The 17,482-nt window shown below is 48.1% G+C and overlaps 1 protein-coding gene across 1 annotated transcript in view; it reads left to right on the top strand.

Moving 5' to 3' along the window:
• The first annotated feature begins 1,589 nt into the window (after positions 1–1,589).
• Positions 1,590–17,482, top strand: part of LOC106744482 (zygotic gap protein knirps-like) — a 40,568-nt gene continuing 24,675 nt past the window's right edge. The window contains exons 1-3 of the mRNA XM_014619307.1: positions 1,590–2,034; positions 13,019–13,245; positions 14,880–14,957. Coding sequence (XP_014474793.1) covers positions 13,132–13,245; positions 14,880–14,957 — 192 coding nt within the window. The 5' untranslated portion in view covers positions 1,590–2,034; positions 13,019–13,131. The remainder of the gene's footprint in view (positions 2,035–13,018; positions 13,246–14,879; positions 14,958–17,482) is intronic.

The raw sequence follows: 17,482 nt of genomic DNA, 5'->3' as shown, positions 1-17,482 counted from the left end.
GACAGGAGATTTAGCATCAATACATAGTTTTGCATATATGCAAAGTGGCGCACTTTAAAGGATTAATACACAGTATAAAATTTTGTGTTAAAGACGGTCTACTGAAATTTTTGTGTTACTTTAACAAAGTGAATATGTTAAAAAATAATACATTTTGACAAGATGAATGTATCCTCATTTAACATATATATGTATATTTTTTAACGTATTTCTTATGTTTGCTTGTCAATAAAACCTGTCAATATAAAGTAACCCAAAAATTTCAGTGAACCATTTTCAACACAAAATTTTTTTACTGTGCAATGAGATTACTGACGATTTTGTTCTAATTATTTAATTATTCGTATTATAGTTTAGTCTTATAACTTTTTTCACTGGAAACTAACGAAACTAAGGAAATACTTCAAAATGACAATATCATCTTTTGCAATGAAATAATGATTGACAGATAAGCAGAGCGATTTGGAAGATGGGCAAGCATTGTCCCAAAAAAAATGCACTAAAATTTAAGAAGTAGAGCAATTTCTCGAAAAGTTATAATATTTCGGAAAAATTATTTTTTAGGAGATTATCTCTCGGTACGCATATTTCTATATTACGACTTTTCGGGAAATTGTCCTAATATCCAAATTTCAAGATTATGATTTTTGAGAACAATACGTGTCATCCTTGGGGCATTTCACATTTTCATAGTTGCAGATATTTTTGCGTGCACGTGATTGAAGGAAAAGTCAGGTATCATTTGAAATTACACTGCAAAAAGGATTTGGTAATAAGTACTAAAATTTTGTGAATATTTGCCGACCAAATATTTGCCAAATTTTAGTACTTATTATCAAATCCTTTTTCCAATGCACAAGTCCTGACCTATTTTACAATAATCTTAGCCTACATTGCTATGGAATTATTATCAGCAAAAAGAAGAAAAAAAGCACGTCCCGAATGCGCCTGGAATAAGCGAATACTCATTCGTCGTTGGGCAGGCCGCATTTCCACCGTTGCAGTCGGCGAGCGAGGGAACGTGCATCGGCTGCGCGATACATTGCCCAGAATCTAGAGGCAGGTAGGCTCAGGACATTCGAGAGTGGTGGAAGCAACAACAAGTCTGCAAAGTGGGGACCGATGGGTGGCACTGAACAGACTTGGTACCGCCGCGAACTCTTTGCTCAGCCAATCAGGTCACGACGAGGATCGCTGGCGGGCCCACCACAGGTACAGGCCTGAACCGATGGTTAGGCTCTCCAGATGGCTCTTACTACACGGGGTTCGCAGGTACAGTTCCGTACAACACGGCTCTCAAGTGATGCAGTCGAACAGGTCGCCCTGATCGAGAAGCATCAGTCCTTTCTCGTCCATCGTCGTAGTCGCACCGTCACTCGCGTACGTACGAGAGAGACAGAGAGATAGATAGATAGATAGATAGATAGAAAGAGAGAGAGAGAGAGGCGCCGCGTGTACACAATCACGATCACGAGGCAGCGACGTGGGAGGAAAAGAGGTAGAGGAAAAAGAATCACGAGGATACAGCGGGGAAATAGTAGGCGCTCGAGAGAAGAGGGAGAGAGAGGAAGAGAGAGAGAGAGAGAGAGATAGAGGGAGGGAGGGAGAGAGAAAGAAAAAAATAGACAGAAACCGGACGAGCTGCGCGGAGTACATTCGATGTCGCATTCGGGTGCAGTCAGTGGCAACAATCGAAGCGACCGTTAGGACATCAGTGACAGTCCTCTGGGACAGAATTGGGATTGATCGTTCACACCCGGGAATAGTCGAATATCTCGAAAATAGCGACGGTTGAGGCAGTGAACGAGAGATTTTCTCGCAAAAGGACTCTCTGGGACGAGGCAACGGCACCAGTGTGTGAAATTCGGAGCGTAGACACAAGTAGATTATTCCTCGAACAATTATAAACGGTGTGTAATACGTGTCAACGGACTCGGATGGTCGTTTCGAGGACTGCTTTCGTCTCGTTGAGTTAGTGATTTCGCAGAAAAACAAGCGGACTCGCACTGCCGCGGACGCCGATCATCAATTAGAGTGAGTAATATTGCTCCGCACTGCATGCGACGCCCACTGCGGGCATTTAAATCTCTCGGCGGACACTGCGCGCCGGGCGTCGAAGTCTCCGGCCACCGCTTCGTGTTCATCGCGAGATAGCGCGTTTCGCGATAGTCTCGATAGAGACTCGAGATTTGTTCTTTTTTTTTTTTTCGGTGATATGGGAAGATTATATCGAAAAAAGAATGAAAAAAGTAAGGCACAAAATAATGCGTGACAAATTTTTAAAAGACGCGTGAGAAAAATGTTTGGTAAACGCATAAAATATTCGTAATTGAATAAAATCTTTTTCATTCGTTCGTAAATATTCTCTTACGATCGTGATAAAATTATTAGTCGCATTTTACGCTCGCTTAGAAAGTTCTCTTTTTTTTCCTCGGCGAATTCGGTTTCTTTAGCTACCAGCCGATGGCCTCGATTTAACGATCGACCCCTGCGCCATTTTTAATCAAACATAAGGCGGGCGAATAAAGTCGGGCGTAGATTTCATATTGTTTGTATCCGTCCACGTGTCATCGACAACGTCGGCAAAGGCACGCTCGTCCCTCCGACACGCCCCTAGGCAGCTTTTATGGCTTTTGTGCTTTCGAGATGTCCGAGTGGTGGGGAGCGGGGGAGAGGGAAGGGAAGGGTAGAGGGGGACGGACGGGGTTCGGACTCCGGTGTGTGATCTCTCACGTGCGGTTAGTCGAGGTTAGTCGCGTCAAATGAAAACATTACCGTCACCCCTCGTCCCGACGCCTGTTGCTATAATATTTGCCTACTGGTATGTAGCCCATATAGTAATTCTGCGACACAAAGGACCCCGGGGCGACGACGACACTTCTCCGGCGAGCGTACATTGTTACCGTAAGTGCGAGAGAGACCGACCGTTACAATTATTATGCATGAGACCGCCGGCGAGACTCTCCCATGTCAAAATATATTTATTGCTCTCTCCCTTGCCCGCGCGCGCGCGCGCCTCTCACCGTTTGCTCCGCTTTCTTCTTCTTTCACCGCGGCGGTGCGTCAGCCACCTTTGTTACCCTTTCATACGGTTATTACCCACTTGTATGCCCGTGCGAGCTCTGCGCCCGAGACAGAGGCCCGCCAAGAGGATCGCGATGATCTCTCTCCTCCTCGCGATCCGCGCGCATCGCGCACGCACGTGCACGCGTGCACTAGCGCAACGGGTTTTGCATGCTCGCTCTCCTCAGGGACGCGTCTTCATTTCGGCGGGTCACGCGAAAAGAGCCGCAAGCGCGCTTGCGTTGCCGTTGCTCTCGCGGTGAGCTGGCTCCCGCAAAACGGCTCATCGATGAAACGTTCGACAAACGGCTGACAATCGATATTTTTAGACAGCCGATCGCCCCGGGCCATCCTGTTTACCGCGCAAACGGAAAGGAAAGGGTACTGTTTATCAATGAATACGGCCTTGACTTTCGGGGTCCGGGATCGGATCTATGTTCCGATACTTCCGCGTACGTGTTTGAGAAGCGTTATATTTTATTTACTTTCAAATATTCTCCAACTTATTTTGAGCACAAAAAGTGCCTGGTCGAAAAAATTAATTGAATAAACTACAAAATGCTTCTACAAGTCGGATCTGACCTATATTTACCTTGTTATTCGAAGATTAAGATAATGAGAAAGCGACATCAAAAGAGCGAGAGAATTGACAAATAATATTTATCCTACCTCCTCGTGGCTTTTGATGCAAATGAGAAAGAAGTCGATTGCAAAAAGGTACGAAAACGGGGGGATAGAGAATAATCGGCAGATTTTTGCGAGATAAATCACAAGATTAAGCGTCATAGTCTCTCGCTCTCTGACCTGAACGTCGCGCCTCATTTGCATATTAACCCCTTCCGAAGTCGCTCGTTGTCGTCACGGGGTCGTGATCTGACTTAACGCCTTTTTGCCGGCTTCTTGCCTCGCTACCCTCCGCATCAGCCGCGGGAAGTACCGAGAGTCGTGACAAATACGCGTATTATCTTTTTTGTCCTATTCTACGAACGGAGCCCGAGGCCCTGACCTAATCGTGGCGGCGAGGCACATAGGTGGAATACTCGATTAAGAATCCGGTATATCCACAGATCTCCAACCCTCTCACGCGGTGGTCACGTCGCGTTTAATCCGACGAAAAAGCGCGTCGTAAATTTTTCAGCGCGCGCGAACCCGCTCGCCCGTTTTTGCAGATCAGCGGCTTCTTCGTCCTCGTCGTCGTTATCTTCGAGCGCGCATTCAGTCGGCGTGAAAGAGTTGACCAAGTTCTGGGGCGGGGGGCACGGCGGGATGCGTTCTCTTTGTTGCAACGTGAACATTAGAAAATATTTCGTCGCGATATCAGCGAAACGCCGCAGCTGCGCGAGAGCGTGCAAGAGAGACGAAGAACGAGAGAAAGAGGGAGGGAGAGAGGGAGAGAGATCGCCTCGAGTGAAACGTGCGAGGGCATGGAAATGTCGCTCCTTATCTCATCCGTCCGGATCGTAAGGCTTTCAAAAGGAGCGTTTAACGGTGTGCACGCAAATTACCCGTTACTTTTCTAATCTAATCCGATGCTCTTTGTGTTCGCCCGACAATGATTCGCGCGGTACAACGATCCACACTCGACCCCGCTTCCGTTTGCACGACGATGTATCTTTGAGGAACGGTCGCGCTGAGTGGACAATTGGATCGTCTTATCGCCGTGCGGGCAAGGACGACGGATGAAGACAGTCGCGGATATATCCGTTCGAGCGCTACGATACGCGCGTTTCGAACGGGCTTAAGATAGTTGCAGCACAAAATCACTTCTTAAGAATTCGTTGAAACTTTTGCACTGTATATAGATTAAAATATGATCTAATTATCGGCGCAATTATCAGCAGATCATTCGGAAGCTGAGATATTGGTATAAAGATGATACTTTTTTTACGTATTCCCTGAGATTAATATCTTATCTTTAATTTCTATTTTTTTATTTTTTCTAAGCCGTATTTAGAATTTTAATGAAAAACTACTGTGATCTATTAAGGAACAATATAGAGAAATTATACAAAAATTTCAAAATTATCGGCCATTTTGTTTAAAAAATACAACGGTGTAAAGTTCATAAATTATAATAATATACATGTACACATATTTAAACACATATATACTTCTTTCTATTATCTATGCATCTCTATTAGATCAATTAATGCATAAAAATATCATTAGTTAGAAAAATAAGAAATAATATTTTCATATTTATAATATTGTGTGTATACGTTTATTTCAACTTTAAATTAACATTTATTATTTAGCTAGTGATATAAATATATAAGAACGTAATTTTGGTTAATAAAGATTAAATTTATGAGCGGCCTCCTCGATGCGCTACTGAACATACGGCACTGCGATACAACTATATCTTAATGGATTTTTGTTTTCGGAATAATGCACTGTATTGTTCGACGCGTGTCATCGGGGTGAGTTTAGCGCTTTCTTCGGGATATTTCCTCGGCGAGATTCCGCGCGAAGTCTCGAATGTTGTCTTCGCGGAAATCACGTTTATATCGCTCGGCTTACGCGAGCATGCACACGTGCGCGTACACGGGAGAGAGAGCCTCCAGATGCTCTTTCGGTTGGCGATATTGCCGGCGTCGTTACAGGGCCGTGCCTTCGGCCTTTTATGAGATTATAAATCAATGGTGGCGCGCTTAATCGCCAAATAAAGGGAGATTAAATTGCACCGTCGAGGCGTACCGGTCTCTCGCGCGCGCGTCTCTGAGCGAGCAGAAGACAGATATAAAACCCGGAGCTTTTATTCGAACGAACCCCCCGTTCCCCCTCTTCCTGCAACACGAGGTTATTTAACGAATTCCGTCGAAGGCTACCACCCAGTATACGATTTTCGTCCGGGACTCGGGATTTACTTTGAAAGTCGCGATCTCAGGATCGCAATAGATTATTCGGATTTGGAGTTATAATTTACTCTCTAACGCTAAGGTGGATTTTCAGAAGGTCAAAGCGTTCCTCCAAATGTTTTATCGCGATTATTTAAAGTCACTTCATAAACTTTATTTTATTTTTTCACCTATAAATAACCAGAGGGAAAAGTTTCATGTTATTATTTGCTTCCTTTCATCCATTTTGTACATTAATTAGATGAAAAATGAGCGAAACAGAGCATGGGGTCGGATCCGACCCCAAGCTTACCATTAGAGGATTAACAAAAATTTGTTATTTTTAGTCGAGAGTTTCGCGATTTTGTCTCGTTTTGTCCCGCGTTGCAAGAAACTGAAAGACGCTCTGTTACGATGTGTCGACACGCGCTGAGACTCCGTATGAGTAAATCATCACACGCATCACGATTTAGATGACCGTGCAAAGTCTCGCCGTCACGCGAGGTACGTTATTTGGCGGATCTGGATCGCCGCTTAGTCACTATCGACGCATGCGATGTTCGCGACGCACGCGAACAGCGGATTCTCGATTCCTTATTCACTCACGTTTCGCGAAGAATTATTCACGAGGATTCCGAACTCGCTGTCCGGTGTTCTCCCCTTCTCTCTTCTCCCCATCACGGTTAATCTGCGACTCGAGAGGTGGATCGATAACGTGACGGTTGATTTGTTTTCCGCCGAGGATTCCGTCGGATTATTCTTTGCTTTTCCTCCTTCCTTATCATCAGCGCATTCCGCCGATGTTATATATTCATTCGGCGCTGCGAAACGTGCCGCTCGCAACGCATCCTGCGCGCGAGGAGCAGCTGCTCCCGCGGCTCGAGAGCAGCAGCGCGACGTTGCACGTGCACACGGACGACGCATTCGCATGCACGAGGACGTATATACGCGGGCATAACGAATCACGGTGCTTCCGTGGAGCACCCATCGCGATTCCCACAAGTGCGAGAGGGTCGCGCGCGCGCGACCGTTCTCGATTGACCCTCTCTCTCTCTCTCTCTCTTTCTCTCTCAGCGACTCGAGTGGCGGACGAAAATCGCTGTTAAAAATCGGATCGGTCACGGCTCGAGGAGGCAGACAATGTCGTCTACGACGAGGCGGCTACCTGCGCCCGCCGGTGCGCCGCTCCGCTGCCTAGAGGACGAGCTCGTTCCTCTAACGCGAGGCTAAACTGTCGCGATAAATGATCCTGCGGAAGGTTATTAATTGTCTTTGGCTCCCGGCCGGGCGCATTGTGGATCGCGAAAACGTATTAACCGAAAAAGGAACTCCGCCATCCACCCTGCCATATGCTCGCGGACGATACATATACGGGGTGTATTAAAAGTTCCGCCCAAGTCCCGTTGAGTATCGTCGACTTGTGGTTCTCCATCGGCGCCCGATGTTATGAGTGTAATTTTGAAGTTTCGGAAAAACCCCCGTTTCTTCGCAATTTCTCCGCGGAGTTTTTGGATTTTCACCTTCTTTACGGAAAAGGGGGTAAATGTGTGGGCAGGTTTTCATCGAAAGCACGTGAATTTTTCTAAACGGATTTTTGTACCTTTGGGGCAAAAACCGGAAGAAATCCACGGGAAAATGGGGGGGAAAACAGGTTTCTCCCGAAACCTTAAGACTATAATTTTGAGTCGAAGTTAATTGTAACTCGTCGAAGTGAGGAGAATATACGTGACTTCATCTCTGAATTATAAGTTCGCTGTACGTTTGCGTTCCTGACATTTGATTAGCAAAGAATGACGTATTCGTTCCCGACTCGAGAACGAGTCGTTTCCTCGTATCGCATTAACCATCGTTCTGACTTCGCAAATATTTACGTCTCTATTAGAACGCGTTGTTTTCGATACACCCCATATATCGGTGCATCACTACGTCTATATACTCCCGCTGAGATGTGTGCACGCCGATGCGCAGGATCATTTTTCAAGGATTCGACCGACGCGCCCGTGAATGAGCGGTTACCATCCATCAAACGGATCGTTAAAAATACATCGACGCCGATACAAATTGCGCGAAACGCACGTTGCACCCCGCATCATTCCTAAAACTTTTCCGGGATTTTCGTGGGTCCACGATTCCACGGGGATATATCTTCCTCTTCGTCGAAGAGAACAACGATATCACATTCGAAGATCATATTTTGAGAAATTAACGCGCTCGTGAAAGAGCATTCAAAACTTTATTATTTCAATTTTCATTTGGCACTCATGAATCAAATTGACCCAAATGAAAAATTAAAATCCTATAATTGCTAAATCTTGAATTACTACATCAGGAAAAATCTTACTAAAATTACAGTCGTTTTCGGCACATCTCTTTTTCGACTTTAATTGAAAAAATAATAGTAGCAATATTCATGTATTAGTATCAGATCGTCATCACCGACATTATAGTAACGCTTACTAGAAAAACGGTCCTCCTGATAATAATTCTTCCACTTATACGATTATAACTGCAAATGTCGAGACTTTTTTCTCGATGTATACATATCAACATAAAATTCTCTTCTCAAATCATGCAAAATGTTTTATCCTTCTTTCCGTATAAAATCGACACATTCCTCTTACATTTTAAATTATCTCTGTTTCAAAAATAATAATTACGAAAAATTTTCTAATTTACCTGTCGCTCGAAACTATAAATCTGCATATTTACCACTATTTAAATAAGATCGTGTCAAAGAAGTTTTTGAGTCTTGCAGACCAGCGCGCCAAAGTAAACAATAAACGAGAAATAAATCTGCGAATGAAGGGTTGACGTGCCTATTCTCAAAGTTCGAACCCCGGAAAATTTCCTCGCCGAGCGACCGTTATCGTTCACAACCGGAAGAAGATTCCGACGCTGCTCTCGCGACGGGACAACCAGTTTTCCTCGCGTCGACGCGCCACATCTCGAAATCTCCTTCCGCCCGTCTTCCTCTTCCTTCCTCGCGCGCGGTCGGCGCTTCGCCGCGAGCACTTTTCTGCCTCGTGCGCGCGCAAGATCCTGTTTACTTTATGTAATCCGGTAATAGTCGATTATACACAGTGTACGCATTTATTCGCGTGTATAATCCCGCCACGCATAATTAAACGCCGATAATATCGAGAATCGCGCGGACTCGACGGGGGGACTTGGGCGCGAGGAAGGAAGTTTGGTGCGCGCGTACACCTCGGGACGAGCGCGTCGCCGCGTATTCCGGGTGATATATCGCCCCGTTCTTTCGTGTAGATTCATTAACTCATTAACGTACCGAGAAAAATCGCCGGCCGTACATCACGCCAGACCCCGGACAGTAATCAAGTGCTCATTCTTAACGCGGTAATAAATATGTGAATTAATACCGCGCCGATTAATTATATCGCGCAAACTGCGGTTTCTAATGTGTACTCTCGTTGCCGCGGAGAATAACGACGGACGCGCCTGCGAACGGCCGCGGAAAAGTGATTATACAGTCGGTAACGCGCCCGTTGCGCAAATTACCGCGTAAAACTAGATTCCTCTCGTAACGGGCGATCTCTTTCGCCGCTGCCCCGTATCGTCCGTTCGGAACGAGCGTTCGAAATTAGCACCATTATACGCGCGAGGGATCTTCGCGCTCCGAGAGAGGTAAACACTCGAGAAATGAGTCCGAGAAATCGTCCATCTTCTTCGAACGGTAGCGCGGCCCGCTCGTTTATTAGTTCTCCTCTATACTTCACTCTATCTCGCCTCCTTGTACAATGATTCCTCTCTCGTCCTCTCTTCTCCTCCCCCGGAGAACTGTCGCGAGTACGAACCGCGGCGCTCCTCCGCGCGAGATCCTTTTTTCTTCCGTGTTTCGCATCGTGTGCACCGTGACCCATATAAATCATACGCATTTTTTACCGTATCTGTTGTGATCGTCTTCTTGTGACTCTCGCTGCGGGACCGAACTGATATGAACTGTGGCTCGAGGTTCAAGAAAACTATTTGTCGCGCGCTCCGTCCAATAAACGTCGCGTTATTGTGGCTTTTTTGTTTCCGCTCGTACGGATTCCTGCGCTCCTCGCGCCTCGCGAGATCGCATCTAATCGCGCTTCACGTTGAAGCGCAGTTGAGATGAAATTTTGCGTTTTTTTGACGAGCGTCATCTAAAGCACGTGTCCTTAGAACGTGATTCGTCAGATTATTCGTCCCGATAAGAAAAGCGTCGCGTTGGAGCGATTGACTAATAGAGTGGTCTCCGAACGGTCGAAGAGTTTGGTCTGGCAACCGAGCTGAGTCGTTAAGTCGAAGCAGACAAGGCCTCCGCACTTAATTGCTCTGGTGTATCTCGCAGTGTGCGTCTCATTATTCAATAAAGCCCCAACTTGGTCGGACCATCGTTGCGCGTTTTCGGAAGCAGAGCCAAAATCGTGAGTGAAAGTCGTAAACCGCAGCATAAGAATACATTGGTGAGAAAATTATAGTTAATTTCGACGCTAAATATACTCTTTTCTTTTATTTTCACCGGAAAAATATGAGAACTATTTTTCTCAATAATTAGTAAATGTTACTATAGTGTTAATAATCGTGCGTATGTGTTGCTATTACTATAAATATACATTAATGTGTTTGGCGAAAATAACGATAATCATGATATAAAATAACTATAATTTTCTATCAGTGCACATCGTGTTCTCTCTTCTCACAAGAGAACTCGAATATTTTCGTCGGTGCCGAACGATGTCGGGCATGTCGCGCGCGTAAAGAGGAGGAATTCCGCCGTCGATTACCGGGGACGATTACCGCGACCGACGACGACGATCGAGCGAAGTCGCCGCGGGCCCGGGAAAGGGTTGCGAGATACAGTGGCGAGGGGGCAACGACGACAAAGGAAGCGCGCTGCCGACGCAGCGAAAAAAGCCTCATAAAGGGATAAACGTCACACAGGACTCGTGTTTAATGGCGCGTAAACTGCGATGTGCCCCCGTACGCCGCAGGTATACGGGCGCGTAGACGAGTGTGAGGATGCACGCGGGAAGAGTTAACGCGACGACGACGACGATGACACTGAAGCGGTACCACCCCGGTGCGCGACCCTCGTGACCCCGTAAGCCGATATCTGGAGCAGGGTACGGCGGAGTACGCGATCGACTTCATTAACGCCCCGGTGCCGGGCAAATATTGACTCTGTTCATGGAAACTGGGGTACGAGGTGCTGCGTGTTTACAGTGCGGGCTGCCTCGTGGGCCCCTTTTCGTTGACACTCTTTTCCCGCTTCACCTGTTCCGCGTGCGTTCCATTACGTTAATGTGGTTGTACGTCGGCGTCGAAGTCAACGACACCGGCGACGAGATTGGAGGAGTCGGAAGAAAAGAAACGGCTGAGTCGCTGCGACTGAATACCAGGGACCGGATGAAAACTCGGTGACGAGAAACGATATCTCTGTCACCGCGACCGAGAATATTCGTGTGAGCATTCAGCTGCATTGAAACTCGGCCGAGACGAAGTGAGAGGTATCGATCGAGTAGAATACCTCCTGCAGGAATCATTCTGTCCCGACAACCGAGTTTTCGTCCGTGCGACGGAAAAGGCACGATCCCGAAAACTGAATACCGGTACAATCTTCCGAAATATTGGTATCGTTTCGCAAAGTTGTAACCTTATTTTCTTCCGCGATATTTCGGGAGATTTTGTCCAGTTTTCGAGATTGTGATTTCTCGGGATGTTATCCTACTTCTCTCAAATTTCGGGATTACGCACGTCCATCGTGGACGATTTTATCACATTACAATTCATTACATTTCATTACATGTACAATTACGTTAATTACATTCACGGAATTATTTTTTTCCGTGCACTCACAACGTTTTTCGCAAAAAAACTGCGTCTTAACTTGATCGAAACATTCCCTTTATACGGTGGCGTCGCGATCGCGCGCGCAGAAGGGCTCTCCGAATCGACACGGCTTCGAAGGTAACGGCGATGTCGCGTCCTTGCCGTGCTGCATTAATCTCCGTGGACTACCATCGATAATAGTCGCGTCGCGAGTCCTGTCGCGAAATCAATAGGCTCCAAAGCCACGTAAATGGTACCGTTTACCGGTTACGGCTATGCGAACGAGCGCGAATACAGAGCAACGTCGCGCAGACAGGCCTGACTTATGCGCTCTGTGATTTATTGCAAATCACGACGTATACGCCGCTCCTCGAGGCGTTCCGTTCCCCTCGGTTATTAGGGCGACGGGATTTTTGCCGGCCGCGCCATTGCTCCACCTCCGACGCTCTCGCGTCTCGACCTTTGCCTCGCGTCCCGACCTTTCGCGCTTATTGTTTTCTTCGTATCACGATACACATCTCGCCGTTCCTGCGTTCGTTCGTCCGTCCGTTCGTTCGTTCGTTCGTTCGTTCTTTCGTTCGTTCGTTTTTTCCTTCGCCGGCCCCCGCGACACGCGCGATCTAGTGGCGGTCCGTTATATATACCCGTGCTCTATTTACCTTTGTATTAGGTCTCCCCCTATGTCCGAACTATTAGACTCACTTAGACCGACCGATTCTCGGACTCTCTCGGCTATGTGTGTGTATGTATATTAAGAATATCGGTAAGAGCGGTCGGTGTTCGTGATCCGTTTGGACGTGGAATATTTCGAGCGAGGAAATCTTCCGGAGGTGTTTCAAGAGAGGACGCATGTGCGTAAATTTCGGGCGAAGAAACTTGGAAGGATCTCCGAGTGAGAGGTTACATCTTGGCCTTAGCTCGCAATGACGTCGCATCGCGTCATTATATTACCATTATATTATCGTTATATTATTATTATATTATCATTATTTTATGACTTCATTATCCCTTTTTTTTTTCTGCGTTTCTCGATATCGGACGCTGCATTTAGAAAAATTTCAGATGACTAATCGGTTGAACATCGTCTAATGAGAATTACACACCGTCGTGGATAGCCCTAATAGATTTCACATTACCTTTCCCCTCGTTCTCCCTGAGAGAGCTATTAACCGAGATCGATATCCAGATCACAGAAACGATCGTCGTGTAACGATCACCCGAAAGTGGTCAGAACGACACTGGCTAGCGGAACGTTCGTGTCAGCTCTCGGCGGCCCGTCACGAAGTTCGTCTTCGGTGTTTCAGGTGTGCGTTACAACCGCGAGAGGAATCGCAGCGGCTCGACCTGAGAGAGTTGCCACGACCGTTTCTGCCGAACGCAAGATTTCACCTGCAAGAATCAGCGTCTGATCTATTGGATGGCGATCGAGGAGGGTAATCGCGAGGCGCGTTTACCGCCGGCCCAAGACGGCGACGACGACCGGAGGAACCAGCCTTCCACTTCAAGGGGGGAGCCCGCGCGTGTAGGAGTGGTGAGTTGGCAAGCGTTTTAAGCGACCACCTCGCGAAAAAACTTGAAAACCTTAACGAACCTGCGGACCCCCGGCTCTTCTCCTTTCCTTCTCATATCGTCCGTCCTTCTCCTTTCCCCGGCCGGCTCGTCAACCCGAGGCTCGTCCGTTTTCTTCGGGAGCGCAATTACAAAGAGAGTCGACTAGACGACGACGACGACGTACGCGGTCGCGTATATATATATATATCCGAGCTCTAATTACCGTCACTCTGAATTCTCGTTAAAGTGTCCCCGCGTAAAAAAAGCATCCTTTCGGGGAAGCTCGTCTGACGGCCGACCGCTGTATTTTTAAATCAACGAATCCACAGGTGGTCCCATCGGCCTCGAAGCGATCCGCGAGAGCGCTCGCGGGCGAGTGCGGTTAATTTTTTGCGCGCACTCTCTCAATCGTATCACTCGACGCGCGCAATGCGGCGTCATTCGCGAGAGATACGAGCCGAGTGTCGGCGACTTTTGCGTCCCCCGCGTAAACTACTCCGGCTAAAATCCCATCGGCTCGCTCTTCCTTTCCTCTCATTTGCGCCCCGATACGCGCGTTCCTTCCCTCCGTGAGCTATAAACCCGCGTTTTTACGCCCGTTATCCGGAGAGAAAGAGATGCATCGCGATCTGAACCGACCCCGATCGTTTTATTGTAACCACGACGACCGGGCAAGTTTCCAATCGCGCGCGCGCGATACACGTCCCATAAAGCGACGATTCATAAACTCCCGGGGCAGGCTGGTTTCGCCCTCCTCCCCCCACCCCCCGTATCAATTTCGGATCGGAGATTTTTATACCGCGCGTTCTCGATGATCGAAATACTCGCGCCGAGGAACGCCGGCCGTAACTTCCTTATCGGGCCATCAGGTGGTCTAATTTTATTCCAGTTTACTCGAAAAAATGGGTTCCTCGCCCCGGCGACAGCGAGCTGCCCGGGGCAGATGGCACCGTTCGTCGGATAGATAGCGCTGATTTATGACGCGCCGCTGGGTTAAAACGGGTTTCGATTCGAGCATTAAGAGAGGGTGGGGAAACATAGATTCGGAAAGAAGGGAACCTAATGATTCCCCGGATATCCATTTCGAGAGACGGCCCGTGGCCGAAGATCTAATCGGCCCCCCGGCCCCAAGAACGCCGAGTCCGAGAGAGCGAAAGGATACATATGCATACACATCGAAAGCTCTCGTACGATATATCATCGCGGTGCTTTACGGGAACGTTACGCCGAGTTTGTGTAACTTCGAAAGTATTCAACTGAGAGAGAGAGAGAGAGAGAGAAGGAATGAGAAAAAAAGGAATTAGGGGCGTGCGAGATTCCTTCAACGTTCCGTCGTCGTCGTTTTCCTCGTCGTCTTCCTCGTCGTCGTTATTAGCGTTAGCGCGTATAATCGAAGTTCCGCCATATTCCTAGCTATTTTTCTCATACTCCAAATCCTGTTCGAACATCCGTAAGATATCGTGGGAGGAATAAAAATCGAAGCGAACGTAGGAAACCGGTTCGCCTCCCCACCAGTCGGCACAGCAGCGCTTTATTCTTCCAAGGATGAGCCGGACCGACTGACTGACGTATCTCTTATCCTTCGAGTAACTTGTATAATTTCTATAATTGCAGATGAACCAACAGTGCAAGGTGTGCGGCGAGCCGGCTGCGGGCTACCACTTCGGGGCGTTCACTTGTGAGGGTTGCAAGGTAAGAAATCGCGCGAGACCGTCCGGGAAAGGGAATTCGCCGGAGATAAGAACTTCGACAACTGGATCGTGCAAAGTATCCAGTTTCGCCTGGATTTCGCGTTCGTGGACTTTGCGACGGTGACGTCGTCCGTGAATCCGCGCGAAACGGATCCTTCGTTCGTCCGCCCGTGCCGTCGTCGTCACCGAGTCGCGCGTGTTATGTAACGTCCGCGATGCAAATTCTACACGGTTTGCCGAGCGACGAAGTGTAATTACGAACTCGAGCGTAAAGGTTCCGTCGCGTCTTCCAGTAACCCGACCGCACTCCTCCGTTATGAAATTACCCGTGCGACCTCGTGCGACGGCTGAAAACGATCGAGCGAAAAATCGGTCGGATGAAGCGGCGCATCGGCCCGAAATGAAATCGGTCCTTCTCGGAGGCGCAATTTTGACGCTGGAAGCGGCAAAGAGAGCGGGAGAGAAAGAGAGAGGGACAGTGATTTATTGGCGCGTTGTCTTCCTCGCGGGGAAGGCAAGCTTCGGAGCAAAAAACGAACGGAAGTAGTTTCCTACCCGATATTAGCCTGCTGCGAGGAATTCGCGATGTCGTAAAAGTCGGTGACGCGCCGGCGATGAATCGGCGTGTATGCGTGCGTGCGTACCGCATGCGCGGTCCCGCACTCCAGTTTAAAGAAGAGGCAACTTAATAAGCCATGACGGATGGCGAAGACGAAAAGGCACACGTGGTGGGGCTTACCCGGCGTCGCCGCCGTCACGGTCAGCGAAAGAGGTGAGAAAGTACGATACGTGGAAAAAGCGAGCGCGCGCTCGCGCGAAAGAAGCAATCGGGAAAAAAATCTCCTGCCCGGCTCGAATCCGTAAGTGGACGAGAGACTCGAGCACGACCAATCGATTATCCCGGATCGTCCCCGTTCGGCGATGCTTCTCCGCACCTCGGCGAGAGCGAATCGCGTCCTGGAAAATAATAATCACGTATCGATGGGGTGATAACGTAAAAATCGGCGTCATGTATGCCATTTCCTGGATTGAAACTTTTTATTATTACACGATTTTAATAATAATTTTCAATCTTCCACGTGCCGTGCATTAATGCTGTCCCATTCTCTCAGACAGTGATATCAGAAATTAATCGTTCCCGAATGTTGGCATTATGTTTGCTGATTATCGTGAAATAAGAAAGCTCTAAAGTAGCGGCCATAATGCACGAATATTTAGAAATGATTAATTAATTAATTCGACATTTCCAATATCACCTGCGGAATGGGATTCCGTTCATGCAAGGCAGTGTACATATAAGGCCAAAACTATTGTAATCAGAGCCATTGTATAACCCTACCATTACAACCACCACTATAAGAGTTACTTCTGCGATTTTCAACCTTATATCGCGTTATATCTAAGATTGAAAATCGTGCAATTCTCCATCCAGGAAATAGCGCGGCGTTACGCTGATCGTGCTTTGGAATTTCGCGCATCGTGTGCTCTCATTTTCACCGCGTTCGGGGAGATAATCTTCGCGCGGAATAGTTAAAAAGAAATCGGACATCTTCAGTTGAGAAACGGGCACTTTTTTCTTCATGAATGAATCAATTGCATCCTATTTTACGCTTCTCCCTCCCTCCCTCTTTCTCTCCCTCTTTCTCGTGAAACTACTCTCCCCGGAGGGAGATTCTTATCTCGGAAGAATGGACACGTCGGTTTCTCAGGACAGATGCGGGGTACGCGCGGCCGCAGGAAAGTACGATGGCGAAGGGGGGATCTCGTTTCGATCGCGACTCGCTTCCGCGTGTTGGTCGCGAGGATCGCCATGGTAGCGAATAATATTCAACAGGTGGATTCCGGGTTGCGCACGTGCGCCGATACGTGTGCGTACGTGCGCGCGTAAGAGAGAGAGAGAGAGAGAGCGAGCGAGCACTCACAGTACCGACAAACAACAACGACGGCGATAGAGCGGACGATCAGGTCCTCGTTAGGCCGCGCTTAGGGTCTTCGCGGGGTGTTGACCCTTGCTCTCGTCCTCTCGTCCCACTAATGCCCGCTACACCGTGGAATATCGGTACCGCATACTAAGTGACCCATCCGATAGTAATTGGACCTCATTAAGGCAACAACGGGCAATAGTTCTGTTGCCCTTACGGCGCGCGAGCGCGCTCGGTTTCCCCGTAGACGGAGTAACAGATAACGCCTTTTAGGTCAATTAGGTTCTCGTCGAGAAGAATGAACCGGTGCGAACGCAAGGATACCGCGGGCTCTCGCACGCTCTCGGCACCGAGAGCGGTCGGGGGAGAGGCGCGTCTCTCTTAATTGGATTTGTCAAAAATCTATCGGGTATCGCCCTCGCGGCATCTTCAAGTAACGGCATCTCCCCCCGTTCCCCCCCGATCGATCGATCTCGAATTGTACCGCTCGCGCGCTCCGCAAGGAAGCTTTTTTATTATGCTACAGGATCGATCGAGGACCTTCGGGCGACGGAGCCCGGTGCTCTTACGCGCGCAACGATTCTATCTTCCTTTCGTTGCGCGG

The sequence above is a fragment of the Dinoponera quadriceps genome, unplaced genomic scaffold (assembly GCF_001313825.1).
Source record: "Dinoponera quadriceps isolate SergipeBrazil2010 unplaced genomic scaffold, ASM131382v1 scaffold777, whole genome shotgun sequence".
NCBI classification, from domain to species: domain Eukaryota; kingdom Metazoa; phylum Arthropoda; class Insecta; order Hymenoptera; family Formicidae; genus Dinoponera; species Dinoponera quadriceps.
The sequence above is the reverse complement of the archived record's forward strand: the minus strand, read 5'-3'. Positions and strand labels throughout refer to the sequence as shown.